We start from the raw sequence: 17,696 nt of genomic DNA, 5'->3' as shown, positions 1-17,696 counted from the left end.
CTGTCCATTTTATCAGCTCCACTTTCCATATAGAAGCACTTTGTAGTTCTACAATTACTGACTGTAGTCCATCTGTTTCTCTACATGCTTTGTTAGCTCCTTTCACCCTGTTCTTCAATGGTCAGGACCCCCACAGGACCACCACAGAGCAGGTATTATTTAGGTGGTGGATGATTCTCAGCACTGCAGTTACACTGACATGGTGGTGGTGTGTTAGTGTGTGTTGTGCTGGTATGAGTGGATCAGACACAGCAGCGCTGCTGGAGATTTTAAACACCTCACTGTCACTGCTGGACTGAGAATAGTCCACCAACCAAAAATATCCAGCCGACAGCGCCCTGTGGGCAGCGTCCTGTGACCACTGATGAAGGTCTAGAAGATGAGCGACTCAAACAGCAGCAGTAGATGAGCGATGTAAAGTAGATGTAAAGTCAGAGACAATCGCTCATCTATTGCTGCTGTTTGAGTCGCTCATCTTCTAGACCTTCATCAGTGGTCACAGGACGCTGCCCACGGGGCGCTGTTGGCGTCAGTGTCACTGCAGTGCTGAGAATCATCCACCACCTAAATAATACCTGCTCTGTGGGGGTCCTGACCATTGAAGAACAGCATGAAAGGGGGTAACAAAGCATGTAGAGAATCAGATGGACTACAGTCAGTAATTGTAGAACTACAAAGTGCTTCTATATGGTAAGTGGAGCTGATAAAATGGACAGTGGGTGTAGAAACAAGGAGGTGGTCATAATGTTATGGCTGATCAGTGTAATAACCATCTGTAATGTTTATGATTATACATTTATGATGCTTTTATACAGCGTGTTGTCTGTTAGTCGTAATCTGACGGTTGCGACAGTGACTCGAGCATGCAGAGCATCATTTATGTGTTCATGGTTTAGTGGTTCATTTTCCAAACTGCATCGTCCATGTCAGTCACTTTATCTTTGACATCTTTGTATTTATTATTTTTGTTAGCGCGTGGTGATGGTGTTAGCACGTGTGGTGACGTACTCCATGATTCTCTTGATTCTGCGTCTGTTCGGTTCGGTTTGGACTGACCGGAAAACAGAAAGTGATTTTCGCTCTGTCTCAAACAGATTCTGAACTCTCACTGCCGAGCCTCAGCCATGCGGATCTCGATGGGAATCCAGAAGACGTAACCCGCAGACGCTATGGAGATAAAGAGGTACCGCTTCTTCTGTTTGTTTGGGTTTTCTGTTTCTGAGTCACTGAGGTTGGATATTTTCGGACGACAAATAAGACCTGAGAGTGTTGTGTGTTGTTGTGAAGGTTGGACTTGATTTGCCTCTCTCTACCTCATCTGTCTATAAAAAGAAGTGCTAATCGAATTAAAGTGACCTACAAATATGACTGAATACAGTTTGAGCAATTAAGGGTTGACGGCCGTGCTCAGGGGCCCAACAGTGTCTCAACAGTGGCAACTTTGTGGTGGTGGGGCTTGAACCAGCAACCTTCTGATCCAGTACCTTAACCACTGAGCTACCACTGCCCACTAATCTATCCATACATCTATTCAATCCTCCATCCATCCAACCAACCAACCATCTATTCACCCACTTACCCATCCATCCATCTATCTATTTAACCAACCAACAATCCATCAATCCATTCAACCATCCATCCAACTAACTATTCAACTAACCCACTATCCATCCACCCACCCATCCATCCATCCATCCATCTATTCAACTAACCAACCAACCAAACATCCATATATCCATCCATCTATTCAACTAACCAACCATCCATCCATCTATCTATTCAACCAACCAACAATCCATCCAACTATTCAACCAGCCATCCAACTTACTATTCAACTAACCCATTATCTATCCATCCATTCATCTATCCATCCATCCATTTAACTAACTATTCAACTAACCAATCATCCATCCATTCAACCATCCATCCAACCCACCAACCATCTATTCACCCACCCACCCATCCATCTATTCAACTAACTAACCAACCAACCAAACATCCATATATCCATTCATCTATTCAACTAACCAACCATCCATCCATCTATTCAACTAACCAACCATCTAACCAACCATCCATCTATTTAACTAACCAACCATCCATCCATCTATTCAACTAACCAACCATCTATCCATCCATTCAACCCTCTATCCAACTCTTCACCCATTTGGCCATTCATCCATCTATCCATTAAACCAACAAGCTAACCATCCATCCAACTATTCATCCATCCATTCAACCAACTATTTAACAAACCAACAATTCATTCATCTATCCAATCAACCATTCAACAAGCCAACCATCCATCCATCTATTTAACTAACCAACCATCCATCCATTTATTCAACCATCCAGCCATCATCCATCCATCCATTCATCCATCTATTCAACCAACCATCTATCCATTCAACCCTCTATCCAACTCTTCACCCATCCGGCCATTCATCCATCTATTCAACCATCCAGCCAGTATTAGAGGTTTTACGTACAACAAGTAAGACCTTGACGTGTTGTTTAGTTTGGAATTGATTTTCCACCCCCCTCTACCCCATCTATCTATAATAAGAAGCACCGATCGAATTAGCATCGATCTGACACTGTTTGGATGGTGGATGATAGTTTGTGGAACTGGAACGATAGATAGTAGTGAAGCGGTAGCGTAGCCGTCGAGGTTAAGCTGACTCCCAATACTTCTGTCCACATAATATTTCTCTTCTTTAACTTCAGAAAATCCTGGAGGAGCAGCGGCGTCTGAAGCGGGAGCAGGAGGAGGCGGACATCGCGTCACGCAGGCACGCCGGCCTCGTGCTATCTCACCAACAATTCATCACCAACGATCGCTTCGGAGACCTGCTCACCATCAACGACTCGGACAAGAGGAAGTCCGGCCCAGAGGTGACCCATCTCCGCCGTCGTTAGCACCGCTAGCACAGAGCCGAAACGTTTCTCAGTAGGGTTCAGGATTAGCAACTCGACCGTCATGATATACAGCACGTGTGGTTATTGATAGCACTGATGTACTGGGTTCCAAACCCCCACACTGAGAGCTCGGGACCCGCGTGCAGTCACGCACCGCACAACACTTTTAGATCACCGCGCTGATGCTGGTTATTTCGGTTTACATGGTTTCCATACCAGCGGCACCTTAATCATATATTCTCCTCACCTTACAGAACAACACGTACTGTGTGTGTGTGGGGGGGGGGGGGGATTTTTAACTCATATATGTACATACATTTAGTTTTTACTTATTTTTATAGATTATTTTATGTATGGCTTTCATTACTTTTTCTATACGACCAGCACCTTTTAACATTCAGGAATATGTGGAATTACTCAGCGCTTCAGGTTTATATTTTACTTAGCTGCTGTACATTCTCTATATTTTATATTCTAGATTTTAAACTCTTCATTAGATCAATATTTCTATTTAAATTGATGTCCATTATGTGTGAACATTGTTGGGATCGCGTTTAATTTGCAGTGACAATAAAGGAACTCCTTTTACCCAATTAACCAACCATTTACATTTGTGGCATTAAGCAACCTACATTTATGACTGAATACATTTTGAGTAATTGAGGGTTAAGGGCCTTGTTCAGGGGCCCAACAGTACCTAACAGTGGCAACTTGGCGGAGGTGGAGGTTGAACCAGCAACCTTCTAATTACTAGTACCTCAACCGCTGAGCTACCACTGCCCACCCATCTGTCCATCTATCCATCCATCCAACCTTTCATCCATCCATCCAACCCTCCATCCAGCTCTTCATCCAACCCCCTGTCTATATAACCATCCATTCATTCATCTATCTATTCAACCAACCATTCATCCATTTAACCCTCTATCCATTTACAAAACGTACTCATCTGTCCATTTATCCATCTATTCAACAATCCATCATTCCACACCACCTTCCAACCATCCAAACCTCCATCCAACCATCCATCCATTCATCTATCCATTCAACCAACCATCCACCCACACAATCAACCATCCATCTATTCAACCAACCATTCAGCCATCAGGTTAACCCTTCACCCATCTGTCCATTCGTCCACCTATTCAACCATGCATCCATCCATCCAACCTTTCATCCAACCATCCAACCTTTTGTCTATCTAACCATCTATTGTTCATCAACGATCCATCCAACCAGCCATCCATCTATTCAACCAACCATTCATCCTTTCATCCTTCTATCCAACTCTTCACCAATTCGTCCATTTATTCATCTATTCAACCATCCATCCATCATTCCAAACCTCTGTTCAACCATCCAAACCTCCATCCAACCATTCATTCATTTATCCATTCAAACATCCAAGTATGTCTATATTTGGGTTTGTAAGTGTGTGTATGATCTGTGTGTGTTCTTTACAGAGGACTCCTGCTCTGGCCCTGTTCAACTTCAAAGCAGAGTCTCTAAAGTGAGTGTCCATATTTTTAACCTGACAGAAGTAAGAGGAGCTCACACTGACCATCTAACTAAAACCCACCTCTCGTTACCAGGGAGCTGCCCTTTCAAAAAGGAGACATCGTGTACATCCTTCGTCAGGTGGACCAGAACTGGTACGAAGGAGAGCATCATGGAAGAGTCGGCATTTTCCCTCGGAACTACGTTGAGGTAGGCGTGTCTGCTCGTCTGGGCTTTGCTGTCTAAAATGCGAAGCCAGGAGAGTGCCCCAGATTAGCAAGGAACGAGTGAGGGCAGCTATACAGAGAATGAAGAGTGGAAAGGCAGTCGGCCCAGTTGACATACCACTGGAATATGGAGGTTTTTACTACATTATTTAACAAAATCTAGGAATGTGAGAGGATGCCTGAGTGGAGAAGAAGCGTGATGGTTCTGATGTTTAGGAATAAGGGCGATGTAAAGAGCTTCAGCAACTAGAGGCATAAAGTTGATCAGTAGTGAGTAGTGGAAGCTAGTGAGCAGCAGTATGGTTTCATACCAGCAAAGTGCACTACAGATGTAAGTTTTGGTTTGAGAATGTTGATGTAGTAGTATAGGGAATGCCTGAAGGAGTTGCATTGTGTGTTTGTGGATCTAGAGAGAGCTTATGATGGGGTGGCGAAAGAGGAGCATTGGTATTGTATGAGAAAATCGGGAGTGGCAAAGAGGGTGGTGCAAGATATGTATGAGGAGAGTGTGACAGTGGTGAGATGTGCAGTAGGAATCTTCAAGGGTCTGTTCTGAGTCATTTAAGGATGGACGGGGTTAGGGTTTAGGTTAGGGTTTAGGTTAGGGTTCAGGTTTAAGTTAGGGTTAGGGTTTAGGTTAGGTTTTAGGTTAAGGTTAGACAGGAGTCTCCATGGGATATGATGTTTCCAGATATTAAGAGGGTAGAGAGGTGAAGAAGTGAGTGCAGGCAGGGTAGATTGGGTGCCGTAGAGTGGCGGGACTGATTTGTGGTGAAAAAGGGTATCTGCCAGAGTAAAAGCGGGAGTCTACATGACAGTAGTGAGGCTGCTATGTTATACAGCTTGGAGGTGGGAGAGGGAGCTGGAGGTATCTCTCCACCAACATGGTTTTCTCATAGACACTGCCAGTTGTGTCTATCTGAGACTTGAACCCTGTCCAGTAGCTATACTATAAGTACCTACAGTACGTAAACATGGCCAGCTCTGGAAACGTTGATGTACGAGTTGTGGTTTTGCCATATTGTGCTGGTCCTGTTCTAATCCTTGTATCTGCTTCTTCAGCTCCTACCACCTACAGAAAAAGCCCAGCCGAAGAAGAGCGCCCCGGTTCAGGTGCTGGAGTATGGAGAGGCCATGGCACGCTTCAATTTTAATGGAGACACCGCAGTCGAAATGTCATTCAGAAAGGTAAAAAACACAAGAACAATCAAGTCTAACCTGTATGGACACACAGGGGTGCTGAGGTATATCCGGTAAAACCTCAGCCAGCTCAGTCAGGGCTCTGTTCAGGACACTGGAGCTTCTTCACGTCTTTATAGAGCTCGATCATGCTGGAACAGGACAGGATCTGCTCTGTGAAGTTGGAAGCATATCGTGTTCTTTATATTATTGATTTATCCCTGATGTTGTGCTCGTATCTCTCCCGCAGGGGGAGCGCATCACATTAATTCGACGTGTGGATGAAAACTGGTATGAGGGCAAAATTTCTGGCACCAACCGGCAGGGGATCTTCCCCGTCACTTATGTGGAGGTTCATAGGAAACCCCGCGTGAAGAACGGGGTGGATTATCCTGATCCTCCCGTCAGCCATTCACCACACCGCAGCACAAACGCCTCCCCGCTGGTGAGTACCATTTACACCACCTATACCACCATCGATGCCAACTATACCACCTGTATCACCTATTTTTCCACATTTATTTTAAGTTTTATTCTTGTTTTTTCCATGTTTAATTCATTTCCTTCCTTCTTTCCTCTTCCTCACATCTCTGCTCCTCCTGTTACCCCTCATAAAGCCGGTCCGTCTCAGAACTGCCCCTCTTCCTCTGCCACGCTCACCGTGCCGCTCTGTCTCCCCTGAGGTCCACGCCGTGTCAAACGAGTGGATTTCCCTCACGGTGGGCGGTTTGAGCTCCAGCCCTCCGGCGGCGCCTACCCCTCCTCTGCCTCCTTTGCCCAGTGCCGGCTATCGTTTGGGCGAGTACCTGCCGCCGTCCCACTCTGCCAGCCCCGTACCCCTGATCAGCGGCAGCCCGTACTGCGTCTCCCCCATGGCCTCGCCGTCCTCCTCGCCCCTGCCTCCTCCACACCCGCCCCGACCCAGCTCTGCCACTCCGTTCCTCACCTTCACCCCTCCGCAAGGGGAGGACTTCCTGCTCTTCCCTCCTTCGCCCCGGCTGTCGCGCAGCCTGAGTCCGTGCGGTGGGGCCGGTTTGGAAGGATGGTTGAGTGGAGGAGGAAGGCTGGATGTCGAGCTACAAGAGGGTGACGGGGCAGAGCTAGACAGGGTCAGCGGCACCCGCAAGGCGCCGGGCGACTGGCGCAGTAGTCCAGCAAAGGTACCTATGCATGGTGTGCAGTACTTCCAGTGCACTGTCGGCTTAAACAGTGGTGTAACGAGCAGTGCCACGACCTACCGGGTGCTTGTGGTGAAGGGTGTGAACACTGATTTCATGCATGATGACTTCTGAGTGCTTTTGGGTGTTTGGGTGATCTTTTATAGGAATGTACGCCTTGTTTAATATGTTCTGATCAAATTCTACACATATTTTATTATACGTTTGATTTAACAGTATTGAAGTTACTTTTTTATGCAGTGGACTGGTACACTAGGGCTGTTGAAAAACATCAGGGTATTTATCTGGCCAATGAATCAATTTTTTATAATATTTATGCGCTAAACGGCAAAATTAGAAGATTGTGAAGATGTTTAAAGATGGAAAAGACCACCTGGGGGGTCATAAAACCCTAATACAGCAAAATCTCACTGGTGTTTGTTATTAGTTTTGTAAATTTATAATGCGTTTGTCTATTCTTCTGACACAGTTCCTAATTTGTAACTTTCCCCACTGCTGGAGACCTCCGCCCTGAATAAGGAAATCCATTGACTATTTAGCGCTACACTATATTGCCAAAAGTATTCACTCCCCATCCAGATTATTAAATTCAGGTGTTCCAATCACTTCCATGGCCACAGGTGTATAAAACCGAGCACCTCGGGATGCAGACTGCTTCTACACACATTAGTGAAACAACGGGTCGCTCTCAGGAGCTCAGTGAATTCCAGCGTGGTACCGTGATGCCACCTGTGCAACAAGTCCAGTGGTGAAATTTCCTCACTACTAAATATTCCACAGTCGACTGTCAGTGCTGTTATAACAAAGTGGAAGCGATTGGGAACGACAGCAGCTCAGCACCAAGTGTTACCACGTAAAATGACAGGGCGGGTCAGCGGATGCTGAGGAACATAGTGCACAGAGGTCACCAACTTTCTGCAGAGTCCATCACTACAGACCTCCAAACTTCATGTGGGCTTCAGATGAGCTGAAGAACGGTGTGTAGAGCTTCATGGAACGGGTTTCCATGGCCGAGCAGCTGCATCCAAGCCTCACATCACCGAGCAGTGGTGTAAAGCACGCCGCCACTGGACTCTAGAGCAGTGGAGACGTGTTCTCTGGAATGACGAATCACGCTTCTCCGTCTGGTGATCTGATGGACGAGTCTGGGTTTGGCGGTTGCCAAGAGACGGTACCTGTCTGACTGTATAGTGCCGAGTGTAAAGTGTGGTGGAGGGGGGGATTATGGTGTGGGGGTGTTTTTCAGGAGTTGGGCGCGGCCCCTTAGTTCCAGTGAAAGGAACTCTTAATGCTTCAGCGTACCAAGGGATTTTGGACAATTTCATGCTCCCGACTTTGTGGGAACAGTTTGGGGATGGCCCCTTCCTGTTCCAACATGACTGCGCACCAGTGCACAAAGCACAAGCTCCATAAAGACGTATATGAGCCAGTTTGGTGTGGAAGAACTCGACTGGCCTGCACAGAGTCCTGACCTCAACCCGATAGATAGAACACCTTTGGGATGAATTAGAGTGGAGACTGTGAGCCAGGCCTTCTCGTCCAACATCAGTGTCTGACCTCACAGATGCGCTTCTGGAAGAATGGTCAGAAATTCCCATAAACACACTCCTAAACCTTGTGGAAAGCCTTCCCAGAAGAGTGGGTGGGCTGACATCATATTAAACCCTATGGATTAAGAATGGGAGTCACTTAAGTTCATATGAGTGTGAGGGCAGAGGAGCGAATACTTTTGGTAATATAGTGTACCTTCGACATGTGCTGACCACTTGTTTGCACCTACCAGAGACAGCAGAGACGGAGTCCCACTTCTTGTGAACAGCTATTTTTCGTGCAGTTCTGATTCTGTTTGTGTTATTCTGTTTATATTGATAGAAAAACATCAATAGCAGTAATTTTATATGATTCTGTATTTAAAAACAGTTTGGACAGCCCTGGTTTACAGAGATATCACTAACATCGTCACAAACGTACTTCACTACTTCCTCCTGTTTGCTTTGCCTGTGTGTGGAACGTCGGTGTGAAAGGTTTTATTCCCAGCGCTCGAACCTGAAGCTCCTGTAGGACACGGAGAATCCGACAGAATTCCAGTTACTTATCGAATCTGAACTGATGTCGTTCTGATTTTCAGCCACTGAAGAGTGAAAGCGATTACCACGGGAGATCCTCCAGAAGTCCGGTCATGCTGTTCGACATCCAGGATAACAACATGAACGCCAACTCATTCACGGTACTTATTTATCAAAGTAACCACGTCCCCCAACCTGCATGATTGTGTTTATGTACTGAAATGTGCTGCATGTGAAGAAAATATACATAAAAAGGTATAAAGTTTGGACACTCAAAATAGCATTTATAAAACGATTGGCGTGTAGTTGAAGTTTGTCACCCCCATCGGTTCTATAACAGCCTTCACTCTTTTGTGAGACTTTCCACTTTATTTGTGACACGACTGCCTAGTTTAGTCGTGCTGCTTGGTTAAACCTCTTGGTTTATAAACAGGACATTTTCATGTTTACACATGAAGCCCATCTTCCCAACTGCTTGCCAAACAGATAAAATCCCACAATTATTTAGAATAAACAGTCTCAGCCAGTTGTAGTGTTCTGTTCTTATGGTGTCTGCCAGATCCAGATTCCCCCATTAGTGACAGCAGGTGCTCAGGTGGCGCAACAGTAAAGTAGCCCACCAAAGCTGGCATCTCAAGACAAGGTCAAATCTCAGCTCTGCTACCAACAGCCTGGGCATCTACACTGATCACACTCACTGTCCATGTTATCAGCTCCACTTACTATATAGAAGCACTTTGTAGTTCTACAATTACTGACTGTAGTCCATCTGTTTCTCTACATGTTTTGTTACCCCCTTTCATGCTGTTCTTCAATGGTCAGGACCCCCACAGAGCAGGTATTATTTAGGTGGTGGATGATTCTCAGCACTGCAGTGACACTGACATGGTGGTGGTGTGTTAGTGTGTGTTGTGCTGGTATGAGTAGATCAGACACAGCAGCGCTGCTGGAGTTTTTAAACACCTCACTGTCACTGCTGGACTGAGAATAGTCCACCGACCAAAAATATCTAGCCAACAGCGCCCCGTGGGCAGCGTCCTGTGACCACTGATGAAGGTCTAGAAGATGAGCGACTCAAACAGCAGCAATAGATGAGCGATCGTCTCTGACTTTACATCTACAAGGTGGACCGACTAGGTAGGAGTGTCTAATAGAGTGGACAGTGAGTGGACACGGTGTTTAAGACCTCCAGCAGCGCTGCTGTGTCTGATCCACTCATACCAGCACAACACACACTAACACACCACCACCATGTCAGTGTCACTGCAGTGCTGAGAATCATCCAACACCTAAATAATACCTGCTCTGTGGGGGTCCTGATCATTGAAGAACAGCATGAAAGAAGCTAACAAAGCATGTAGAGAAACAGATGGACTACAGTCAGTAATTGTAGAACTACAAAGTGCTTCTATATGGTAAGTGGAGCTGATAAAATGGACAATGAGTGTAGAAACAAGGAGATGTTGTAAGGACCCAACAGTGGTTGGATTTGAACGACAATCTTCTGATTGATAGCCCAAAGCTCCACCCACTAGGCTTCCACTGTCCTGTAAACAACCCAGGATGAAAGCAGGGACCTTTAGATTTAGTGGCGACCCTCCTCGGTCAGGAGTGGACGTCTGTACCTGTAGGGGGGGACGCTGTCAGGGAATCGGATAAAAAATTTATAAATATTATCAGTGAGCATGATGTAAAATCTAACCCTGATCAAACATCTAATGTTTCTTTGCTCGTCCTCTGTGACTCTAATACTCACGTGAACTCACTCTGTTGTCTTCCATGCGTCTTTTCTGGATCTTCTCACCACTCCTGGCTTTCCGGGCTTTACTGGACACTCCTTCTTTCCCTCCCTTTTACTCACCGGTCCTCCATTTCCTCCTCTAACCCGCTCGTCCTCCTCCTCCGTCTGACCGACTGACCTTTCCTCCCGCCGTGTGGGCGTCGCCCCGTCCGTCCTCCGTCAGGAGGCGGTGTGTAATGAGATCATGAATATCGCAGAGACCTCAGTGAGGTACTGCAGCACTTTGTCGCGCCCCTTAGACTCCGCCCACAGGTTGATGCCTCACCTCAGTAAACACTCTCTCATCATTTCCCAGCAACCCCAGTCCCAAAGCAGCAGCCCCGAACCTGGACGCCTCAGCTGCGGCATGTGAGTACCACCTACGTTCTTCTTCCTAGTCTAGTCTCACCGTGTTCTGACTCGACCTGAGCCTGTGATTGGATGAAATGCCATCTGGGAATTGGGTATGACTAAATTGGGAGGGAAATTGGGGGAGGGTTCTTTACTAGGGTGTGTTTATACGTTTAGTTTGGTTCCTTTGGACGAACCAAACAAGAAGTGGGTTTGCTAAGCGTTCACACTATCGAATTTATAAATAAACCTAAATAAGTAAAAATAAAGTGATGTATGACGTATATTATGTATAATGTATATTTTTATACATACTTCAAGTGCATATGTCTTTATATATTTATACACATAAAGGGTCTGTCTGAATTTACAGATTATTTCTTTATTTCTATGTTTTGTGTAGATTATATTGACTCGTGACTTGACTCGGACTCTAGCCTAAAGGCTCGTGACTCGACTCAGGCTCGTATTTTGTGACTTGTGAACATCTCTGCTCCTCAGTAGAGAGGATTCTAATAAGACCTGGAGCTCATAATCAGATTATTTAGACGCTCCTCTTGTACGTCATCACAGTTTTAGCTTACTAAGCTAACACAGTTAGCCTCAGGATGTTCAAATCGCTCCCTCCGTGTCATGAAAACACTTAAACGGTCCCTGACGCCCCAATTCACAAACTATTTGAATAGAACTCTGTATGTAGAGAGATCGCTAGGTTTTCAGACAGACCCTTCAGGCTAATTTAGACTGACGGTGCAGCTAGCTGTATGTTAGTGTGACGCTATATAAGGCGTGTAACCGGACGCTGGGTGCTGTGGCGTGTGTTTGATGTGCTGCAGATTCCAGGCTCTGTACAGCTACGTTCCACAGAATGACGACGAGCTGGAGCTGCAGGAGGGGGACCTGGTGAACGTCATGGAGAAATGCGATGACGGCTGGTTTGTCGGTACGTCATTAGTCACGGTAGCGGCTAGCTTACTGATCTGATAGCGTTACGCGTTGCTAAATCGGTCTGTCCGCTCAGGCTTCAGCATGGCAACACGTTACCGGATCGGTTCCCTCGCCGCCTGGACTCATCACTGTTTATCTGTGTGTTTGTTCCCGTGCAGGTACCTCGAAGAGGACGAAACAGTTCGGGACCTTCCCAGGGAACTACGTCAAAGCCGTTAATCTGTAACGTCTGCAAACGTACAGATTGGGACACGATGCTTATAGTGGCCTGTGTGGGACACCGTTACTAATAAGCTGGAGTGTTTGATGGTATTTTTGTAATCTGTCAGTATTGTATCTCACCCAGGTGAACGTGCAGGTATGTGATCAGTCAGGTTCGCAGCATGTCGGCGGGAATTATGTAGTAATTTTACTACTTTACTAGAATTTTGCCTCATGTTAAGACTTTAAAGCTTTATTTTGTTTACCTTAAATACTTCTTAATGTTCATCACAGACGTAGCAGAACAGTATTTACTGAATCACACACCGTACATGAAACCAGCCTCAAACCCGGGCTTTGAATGTACGGCGGCTGTGCAGCGGGGTGTACAGGGTCAGAGTGTAGAGTAGCTAAAGGGCACTTACGGGGTTTAATAGCATTTTAAGGGGGAAAATTAACACAGATTTGCATAAAAACAAAAGCATATAAGGGTTTTCTTTTTTTTTTTACAAAAATGCACCCCATGCTATTTTTGGCATCTGTCAACCCTAACAGCATTGCTGTTGTACTAAGCACCTCATATTTTATTCAGAGAATAAAAGTTGGGAAAACCGCTTCTTTTCACCTGCACCAGACGGTTTCATATGAGGAGCTGTATCGCACTGATCTCCATTATCCCCCGTCTCTGTATAACTACAGCAGTGATGAGGAATCTTCTCTGGCTTTTCCTCCATCAGACGAGTCGATCGTTGTCCGTACAGTCGCCCGACCGGCTGGTAGCAGAGCTGAGATTCGAACTCACAACTCTGAGATGTCCTGGCACCTTCCCTTTAGGTGTTATTAACATACATGAATGTCTTTGCGTGACCCTGCGTGTCCTCTGTAGTTTATCGTGTGACTAGAACAATCGGTGCCTTAAATCTCAGACATTTATTTATTTATTTGTTCATTAATTCACACCCTGCAAAGGGCACCTGTCCACCAGAGGGCGACACACTCGTCCATTCACAAGCCGTGTTACCCTGACAGACCGGAGGTGAGAATCCAACCCAGGTCCGAGGGACTCATGGTACCACACCAGTATTAAATAACACAGTCATTTTTCTGACTGAGCGTCATCTCCTGTTGGTTCCCTCAGAATTGTTGGTGTTCAGAAGCCGAGTGAAGCTTTTATTATCGCGTGTTGATAAGAAATCGATGGCACAAGCACGTTTTGTCAAATGCTAAATGTTAGAATTAGAATGTTTTAAACAGATCTGTGTCCTGCTGTGCAGTTTTATTAATATCTATTTAAACTGATCTATATGACCTGGTCAGACTTTCCAAATTCTGCCGAATTATCAACATCAGCCGAATGTTAGAAGAGTTAAAACGAGGCGGATTATCGTTTATGTGCCACACCCAGGCTGTTCCTGCCCTCACCATCTATTTTAAGTGAATATCTAGTGAGATATAAGAACCGTGTCAATGTTTTGTTAATGACTGGGTCACGTTACACAGATACAAATTCTTTTACTTTCTTAGTAGATCAGCACAGTAATGGAAGATTAGAGAAGCACTTCGTCATGGATCTGATGTTGCGCTTTATTTGTGCAGCTAGGAAATGTCTCAAAAGTCTCAAAGCTAAATAGCGTGCATTTGTATCACGTAGATCCTGATAAGCGGCTGTAAACGTGCTGCTGGGGTTCCTGAAGGTTTATAGATCTTATAGATCTCACATCTCCGTCTGCGTCGATAGGTAGTATCATTTGAACAGAAATACAGAATTAAATGACTATTTTAGAACAGCCATAAATAAATAGGAAGGTCATGTCGTCTATATTCTTGTAATATTTTACCTTTATTTTGTGATGTCATAATTCTAGCATTAGGAACAGTGATCAGATCTCCTCACTGCACTTCTGCCGATCACCCTGAAACATGCTTGTGTTTATCTAACAAGGAATATTAATCATGATCAGTACCGGCTATATCAAACCTAAAACACGTGTTAGTTGTGTTGAAAAATCTCTGAAGTGATATTTATATGAATAAGCTACATTTAGATTGTTGCTGTTCTCCACAGTATCATGTGGACACTAAACAAACCAGATATTAATAATAATTCAGATATAAGATATAATAATGACGTTCTATCTGCTCTAACTGTTGCATTTCTGCTGTGATTTAGATGAAATAGGTAGAGAAGTGATGGATAAACTAGAACTGAAGACGTTTAGAGTACGATGCATGAATCTCTGCAGTGTCGCACCTTGAAAACGACGGCGTGTTAAATTAAGCTGGTAAAGATCGACCACTTCTGCTGATCATACATACAATCATGTGCTGCACACGTGCATTAGAGAACCGACTAAAATGTATTAATTTCTGGCTTTTTTAAACAATAATAAACATTTAAACACAATCCAAGAGCATTTATATAGTAGGGCTGTGTCTCAGTGACCATAATTCTGCTTGTGAGAAGATGATCCATTATATTCTCATAATTATTCACATTAAATGTCTTTATTATCACCACGTTTGACTGTTTAAATTGTGATCAAAACAAAATAGGCTACTACAGAACAAGCAAACTGTTTATATTGGTCAGTGATATCTCAGCGGTTTATGCCTGGTTCACACTACATGATTTTTGTCCTGATTTTTGCTCGGCGACTGGTCAGCGCTAGATTTACCGGCTCGGGAGCAACTCAGCGTTCGCTCGGCGATCGAAACTCGGCTCTCAATCTCTACGTGTGTACTACAACTACATAACAACTCGATCCAAGCAGAAGACAGATTTCTAGCATGTCAGATATCTGGATCTGAGTTGCCCGACTGGCAATGAGTGCTGCTGTGTCGAACAGTGTACAGGATGTCGAACAGAAGTGTAAACAGGTGGTACAGGGGTGTAATATAGTTTATATCAGAATACATCAGCACACACACTCAAGTTTTACAGCATTTCTGACCTTATCGTTCTCTACATAACACCCACGCTGCATTGCAAGCAATATTTATTAACCTCCAACTCACTACAGACGCCACCTGCTGTTCGCGTTGCCAAATCCACTCAGATTCATTTATTTTTCCTCCTTGATTTTACGCTGCACATCAGCACACAAACTTTGATCACTCGCTGCTTGTTGACGTGTATTTTTGGACGTGGTGTCATTAAACCCCTCGTCACTTCTCATGTTTGTTTTCATGACACAACGTAGTTTGGGAGAGCAGAGAAGCTCGCCTGCGATTCCAGTTGGTGATAGATGGTGTAGTGTGTGACCCCCCATCACCCATCAGTCGTGTTGTGTGAAATACACACCGACCTGAAAGACTCCCGATTACAAGAGATCCAGTCGTGTAGTGAGAACTGTACAGTGACCTGATGACTCGGAAAGTCGTGTAGTGTGAACTTGGCATAAGGAACTGGACTAGTAATCATAAGATTGCAGGTACAAGCCCCACCGTCACCCCTGAGCAAGGCCCTTAACCTTCAATTGCTTGACTTGTTTTTAGCAAGTGTATAAGTATAAGTCGCTTTGGATAAAAGTAACTGCTGAATGCTGCAGATGTAAATATTGACTCTCAGCTATTTCAGATGGAACATAAACACATTTACACACTGACCAGAATATGAAACAATACAAAAACTAGGTGTAAATAGGACCGTAGGAGTTCCGTTTCAGCTCAAGCTTCTTTAGCAAGATGTGACTGAAGTAGACGTTCACGTTCATCCTAAGCTACATCACTTCTATAAAGTTGCACCTAGAAGTGTTTCCTACTGGCTCAAACAGTCGCTTTTCTTAAATATTCCATTACGATTTAAAAGTGGCCACCGTAGCACCACAGTTCCCAATAGTTCATGACTATGTGATCACAATGTACACACATCTGGTGGAAGCTTGGACAATCAGTGCTTCTGTGTTTTGATTGAAAGCCTTAATGTCATTTGTTCACATAAACGTCCTGACATCGTTACCAAAGGCTCATTTTATTGCATTCGTGATTCGGTGACCCACAGTCGTCATTCCCTAGCAGCTATAATAATGTGAGGGACTTCATCTTGTCTATCCAGTTGGTAAAACCAGTAGCCAATGGTAGCACAGGAACACAAGAATGGCCGCACCTTATCTTATACATTAGAGGTGATCTTAGTAAGTACTTGTGTGGTTATTGTGATTCATTCAGATCATAATCATGACAGCCCTACTATATAACCAGACCGTATCACATTATATACATCTAACATGGCTTTAATTCCATTGGCATGTGATATCATGCACCATCTTAACATTTCTAAACCCAGTGTGTTGAGAATCCAGCGCTTTGGACCTGAGTGAAGATTAGAATCGTACTGAAACTGTAAATATGTAAAGTATATTGAGCGAGTGTTTGAATCACGGCTTCTGTATGAATACAGGAGAGGTTTTAGGAAAGCACAGTGAGCTGCTCTGCACAGGCGCTCTAGACTAAATGAATGAATGAATGAATGAATGAGGGTTATCTGACACTGTGTTAGGATCCAGATGCCTTTCGTCTCACAGCTTTGTTTAACTGCCTCATTTTGCTTTCGTTTATAAACTGCTCAGCACGAGTGTACGTCAGGAGACGATGAGGTGAATCCTGAGCGTAACCAGCAGAGTCGTTAATAAAGCGTGTGAGATGATTTACTTTAGTGCATAACGAGGACGCATCTTCCATGTGATCTTTTATATGCGCAGACTCACGTTGCTGTTGCTGTTTTTCTTTTCTCTCTTTGCGGTGCATTTGCAGTTAGAATGTGGGATTTCAACACTATTTACTGCTGTGATTTCATTATTATGTCATATTTAATAAACTCTATTACAGCTTTTGGCTGATCCATGGTCTGATGTCATTATTTCCTTCTGCATTACCCCCTAATGTTCCTCCCAATCTAGTCGTATCCAATTCCCCAGTGGTATTTCACCTTTACACGTGTGCAGTACCGACTACCAGACGGGTTCATATAGAGATTCATATAGTCTCTGTGCACCACCATCGATCGTATAGGAGCCCGGCCTTAGTGAATTTACACCGATCAACCATAACATTAAAACCACCTCCTTGTTTCTACACTCACTGTCCATTTTATCAGCTCCACTTACCATATAGAAGCACTTTGTAGTTCTACAATTACTGACTGTAGTCCATCTGTTTCTCTACATGCTTTGTTACCCCCTTTCATGCTCTTCTTCAATGGTCAGGACCCCCACAGAGCAGGTATTATTTAGGTGGTGGATGATTCTCAGCACTGCAGTGACACTGACATGGTGGTGGTGTGTTAGTGTGTGTTGTGCTGGTATGAGTGGATCAGACACAGCAGTGCTGCTGGAGTTTTTAAATACCGTGT

The 17,696-nt window shown here is 44.5% G+C and overlaps 1 protein-coding gene across 6 annotated transcripts in view; it reads left to right on the top strand.

Annotated features, from left to right (window-relative positions):
• The window catches only part of LOC134315249 (sorbin and SH3 domain-containing protein 1), an 86,835-nt gene extending 69,649 nt beyond the window's left edge, over positions 1-17,186 (top strand). For 4 of the 6 annotated variants that reach the window (XM_062996330.1, XM_062996329.1, XM_062996334.1 and 1 more), the window contains 11 exons: positions 1,095-1,183; positions 2,728-2,895; positions 4,383-4,429; positions 4,512-4,626; positions 5,706-5,831; positions 6,073-6,267; positions 6,440-6,982; positions 9,129-9,227; positions 11,031-11,215; positions 12,034-12,140; positions 12,304-17,186. In XM_062996330.1, the coding sequence (XP_062852400.1) occupies positions 1,095-1,183; positions 2,728-2,895; positions 4,383-4,429; positions 4,512-4,626; positions 5,706-5,831; positions 6,073-6,267; positions 6,440-6,982; positions 9,129-9,227; positions 11,031-11,215; positions 12,034-12,140; positions 12,304-12,371 (1,742 nt within the window). In that variant the 3' untranslated portion in view covers positions 12,372-17,186. The remainder of the gene's footprint in view (positions 1-1,094; positions 1,184-2,727; positions 2,896-4,382; positions 4,430-4,511; positions 4,627-5,705; positions 5,832-6,072; positions 6,268-6,439; positions 6,983-9,128; positions 9,228-11,030; positions 11,216-12,033; positions 12,141-12,303) is intronic. The other 2 variants (XM_062996331.1, XM_062996332.1) reach the window with 2 other exon arrangements.
• Positions 17,187-17,696: the final 510 nt, after the last annotated feature.

This window comes from Trichomycterus rosablanca, chromosome 5 (genome assembly GCF_030014385.1).
Source record: "Trichomycterus rosablanca isolate fTriRos1 chromosome 5, fTriRos1.hap1, whole genome shotgun sequence".
Classification (NCBI taxonomy): Eukaryota; Metazoa; Chordata; class Actinopteri; order Siluriformes; family Trichomycteridae; genus Trichomycterus; species Trichomycterus rosablanca.
Note: the sequence above shows the minus strand (reverse complement) of the source record. Positions and strands in the feature narration are given on the sequence as shown.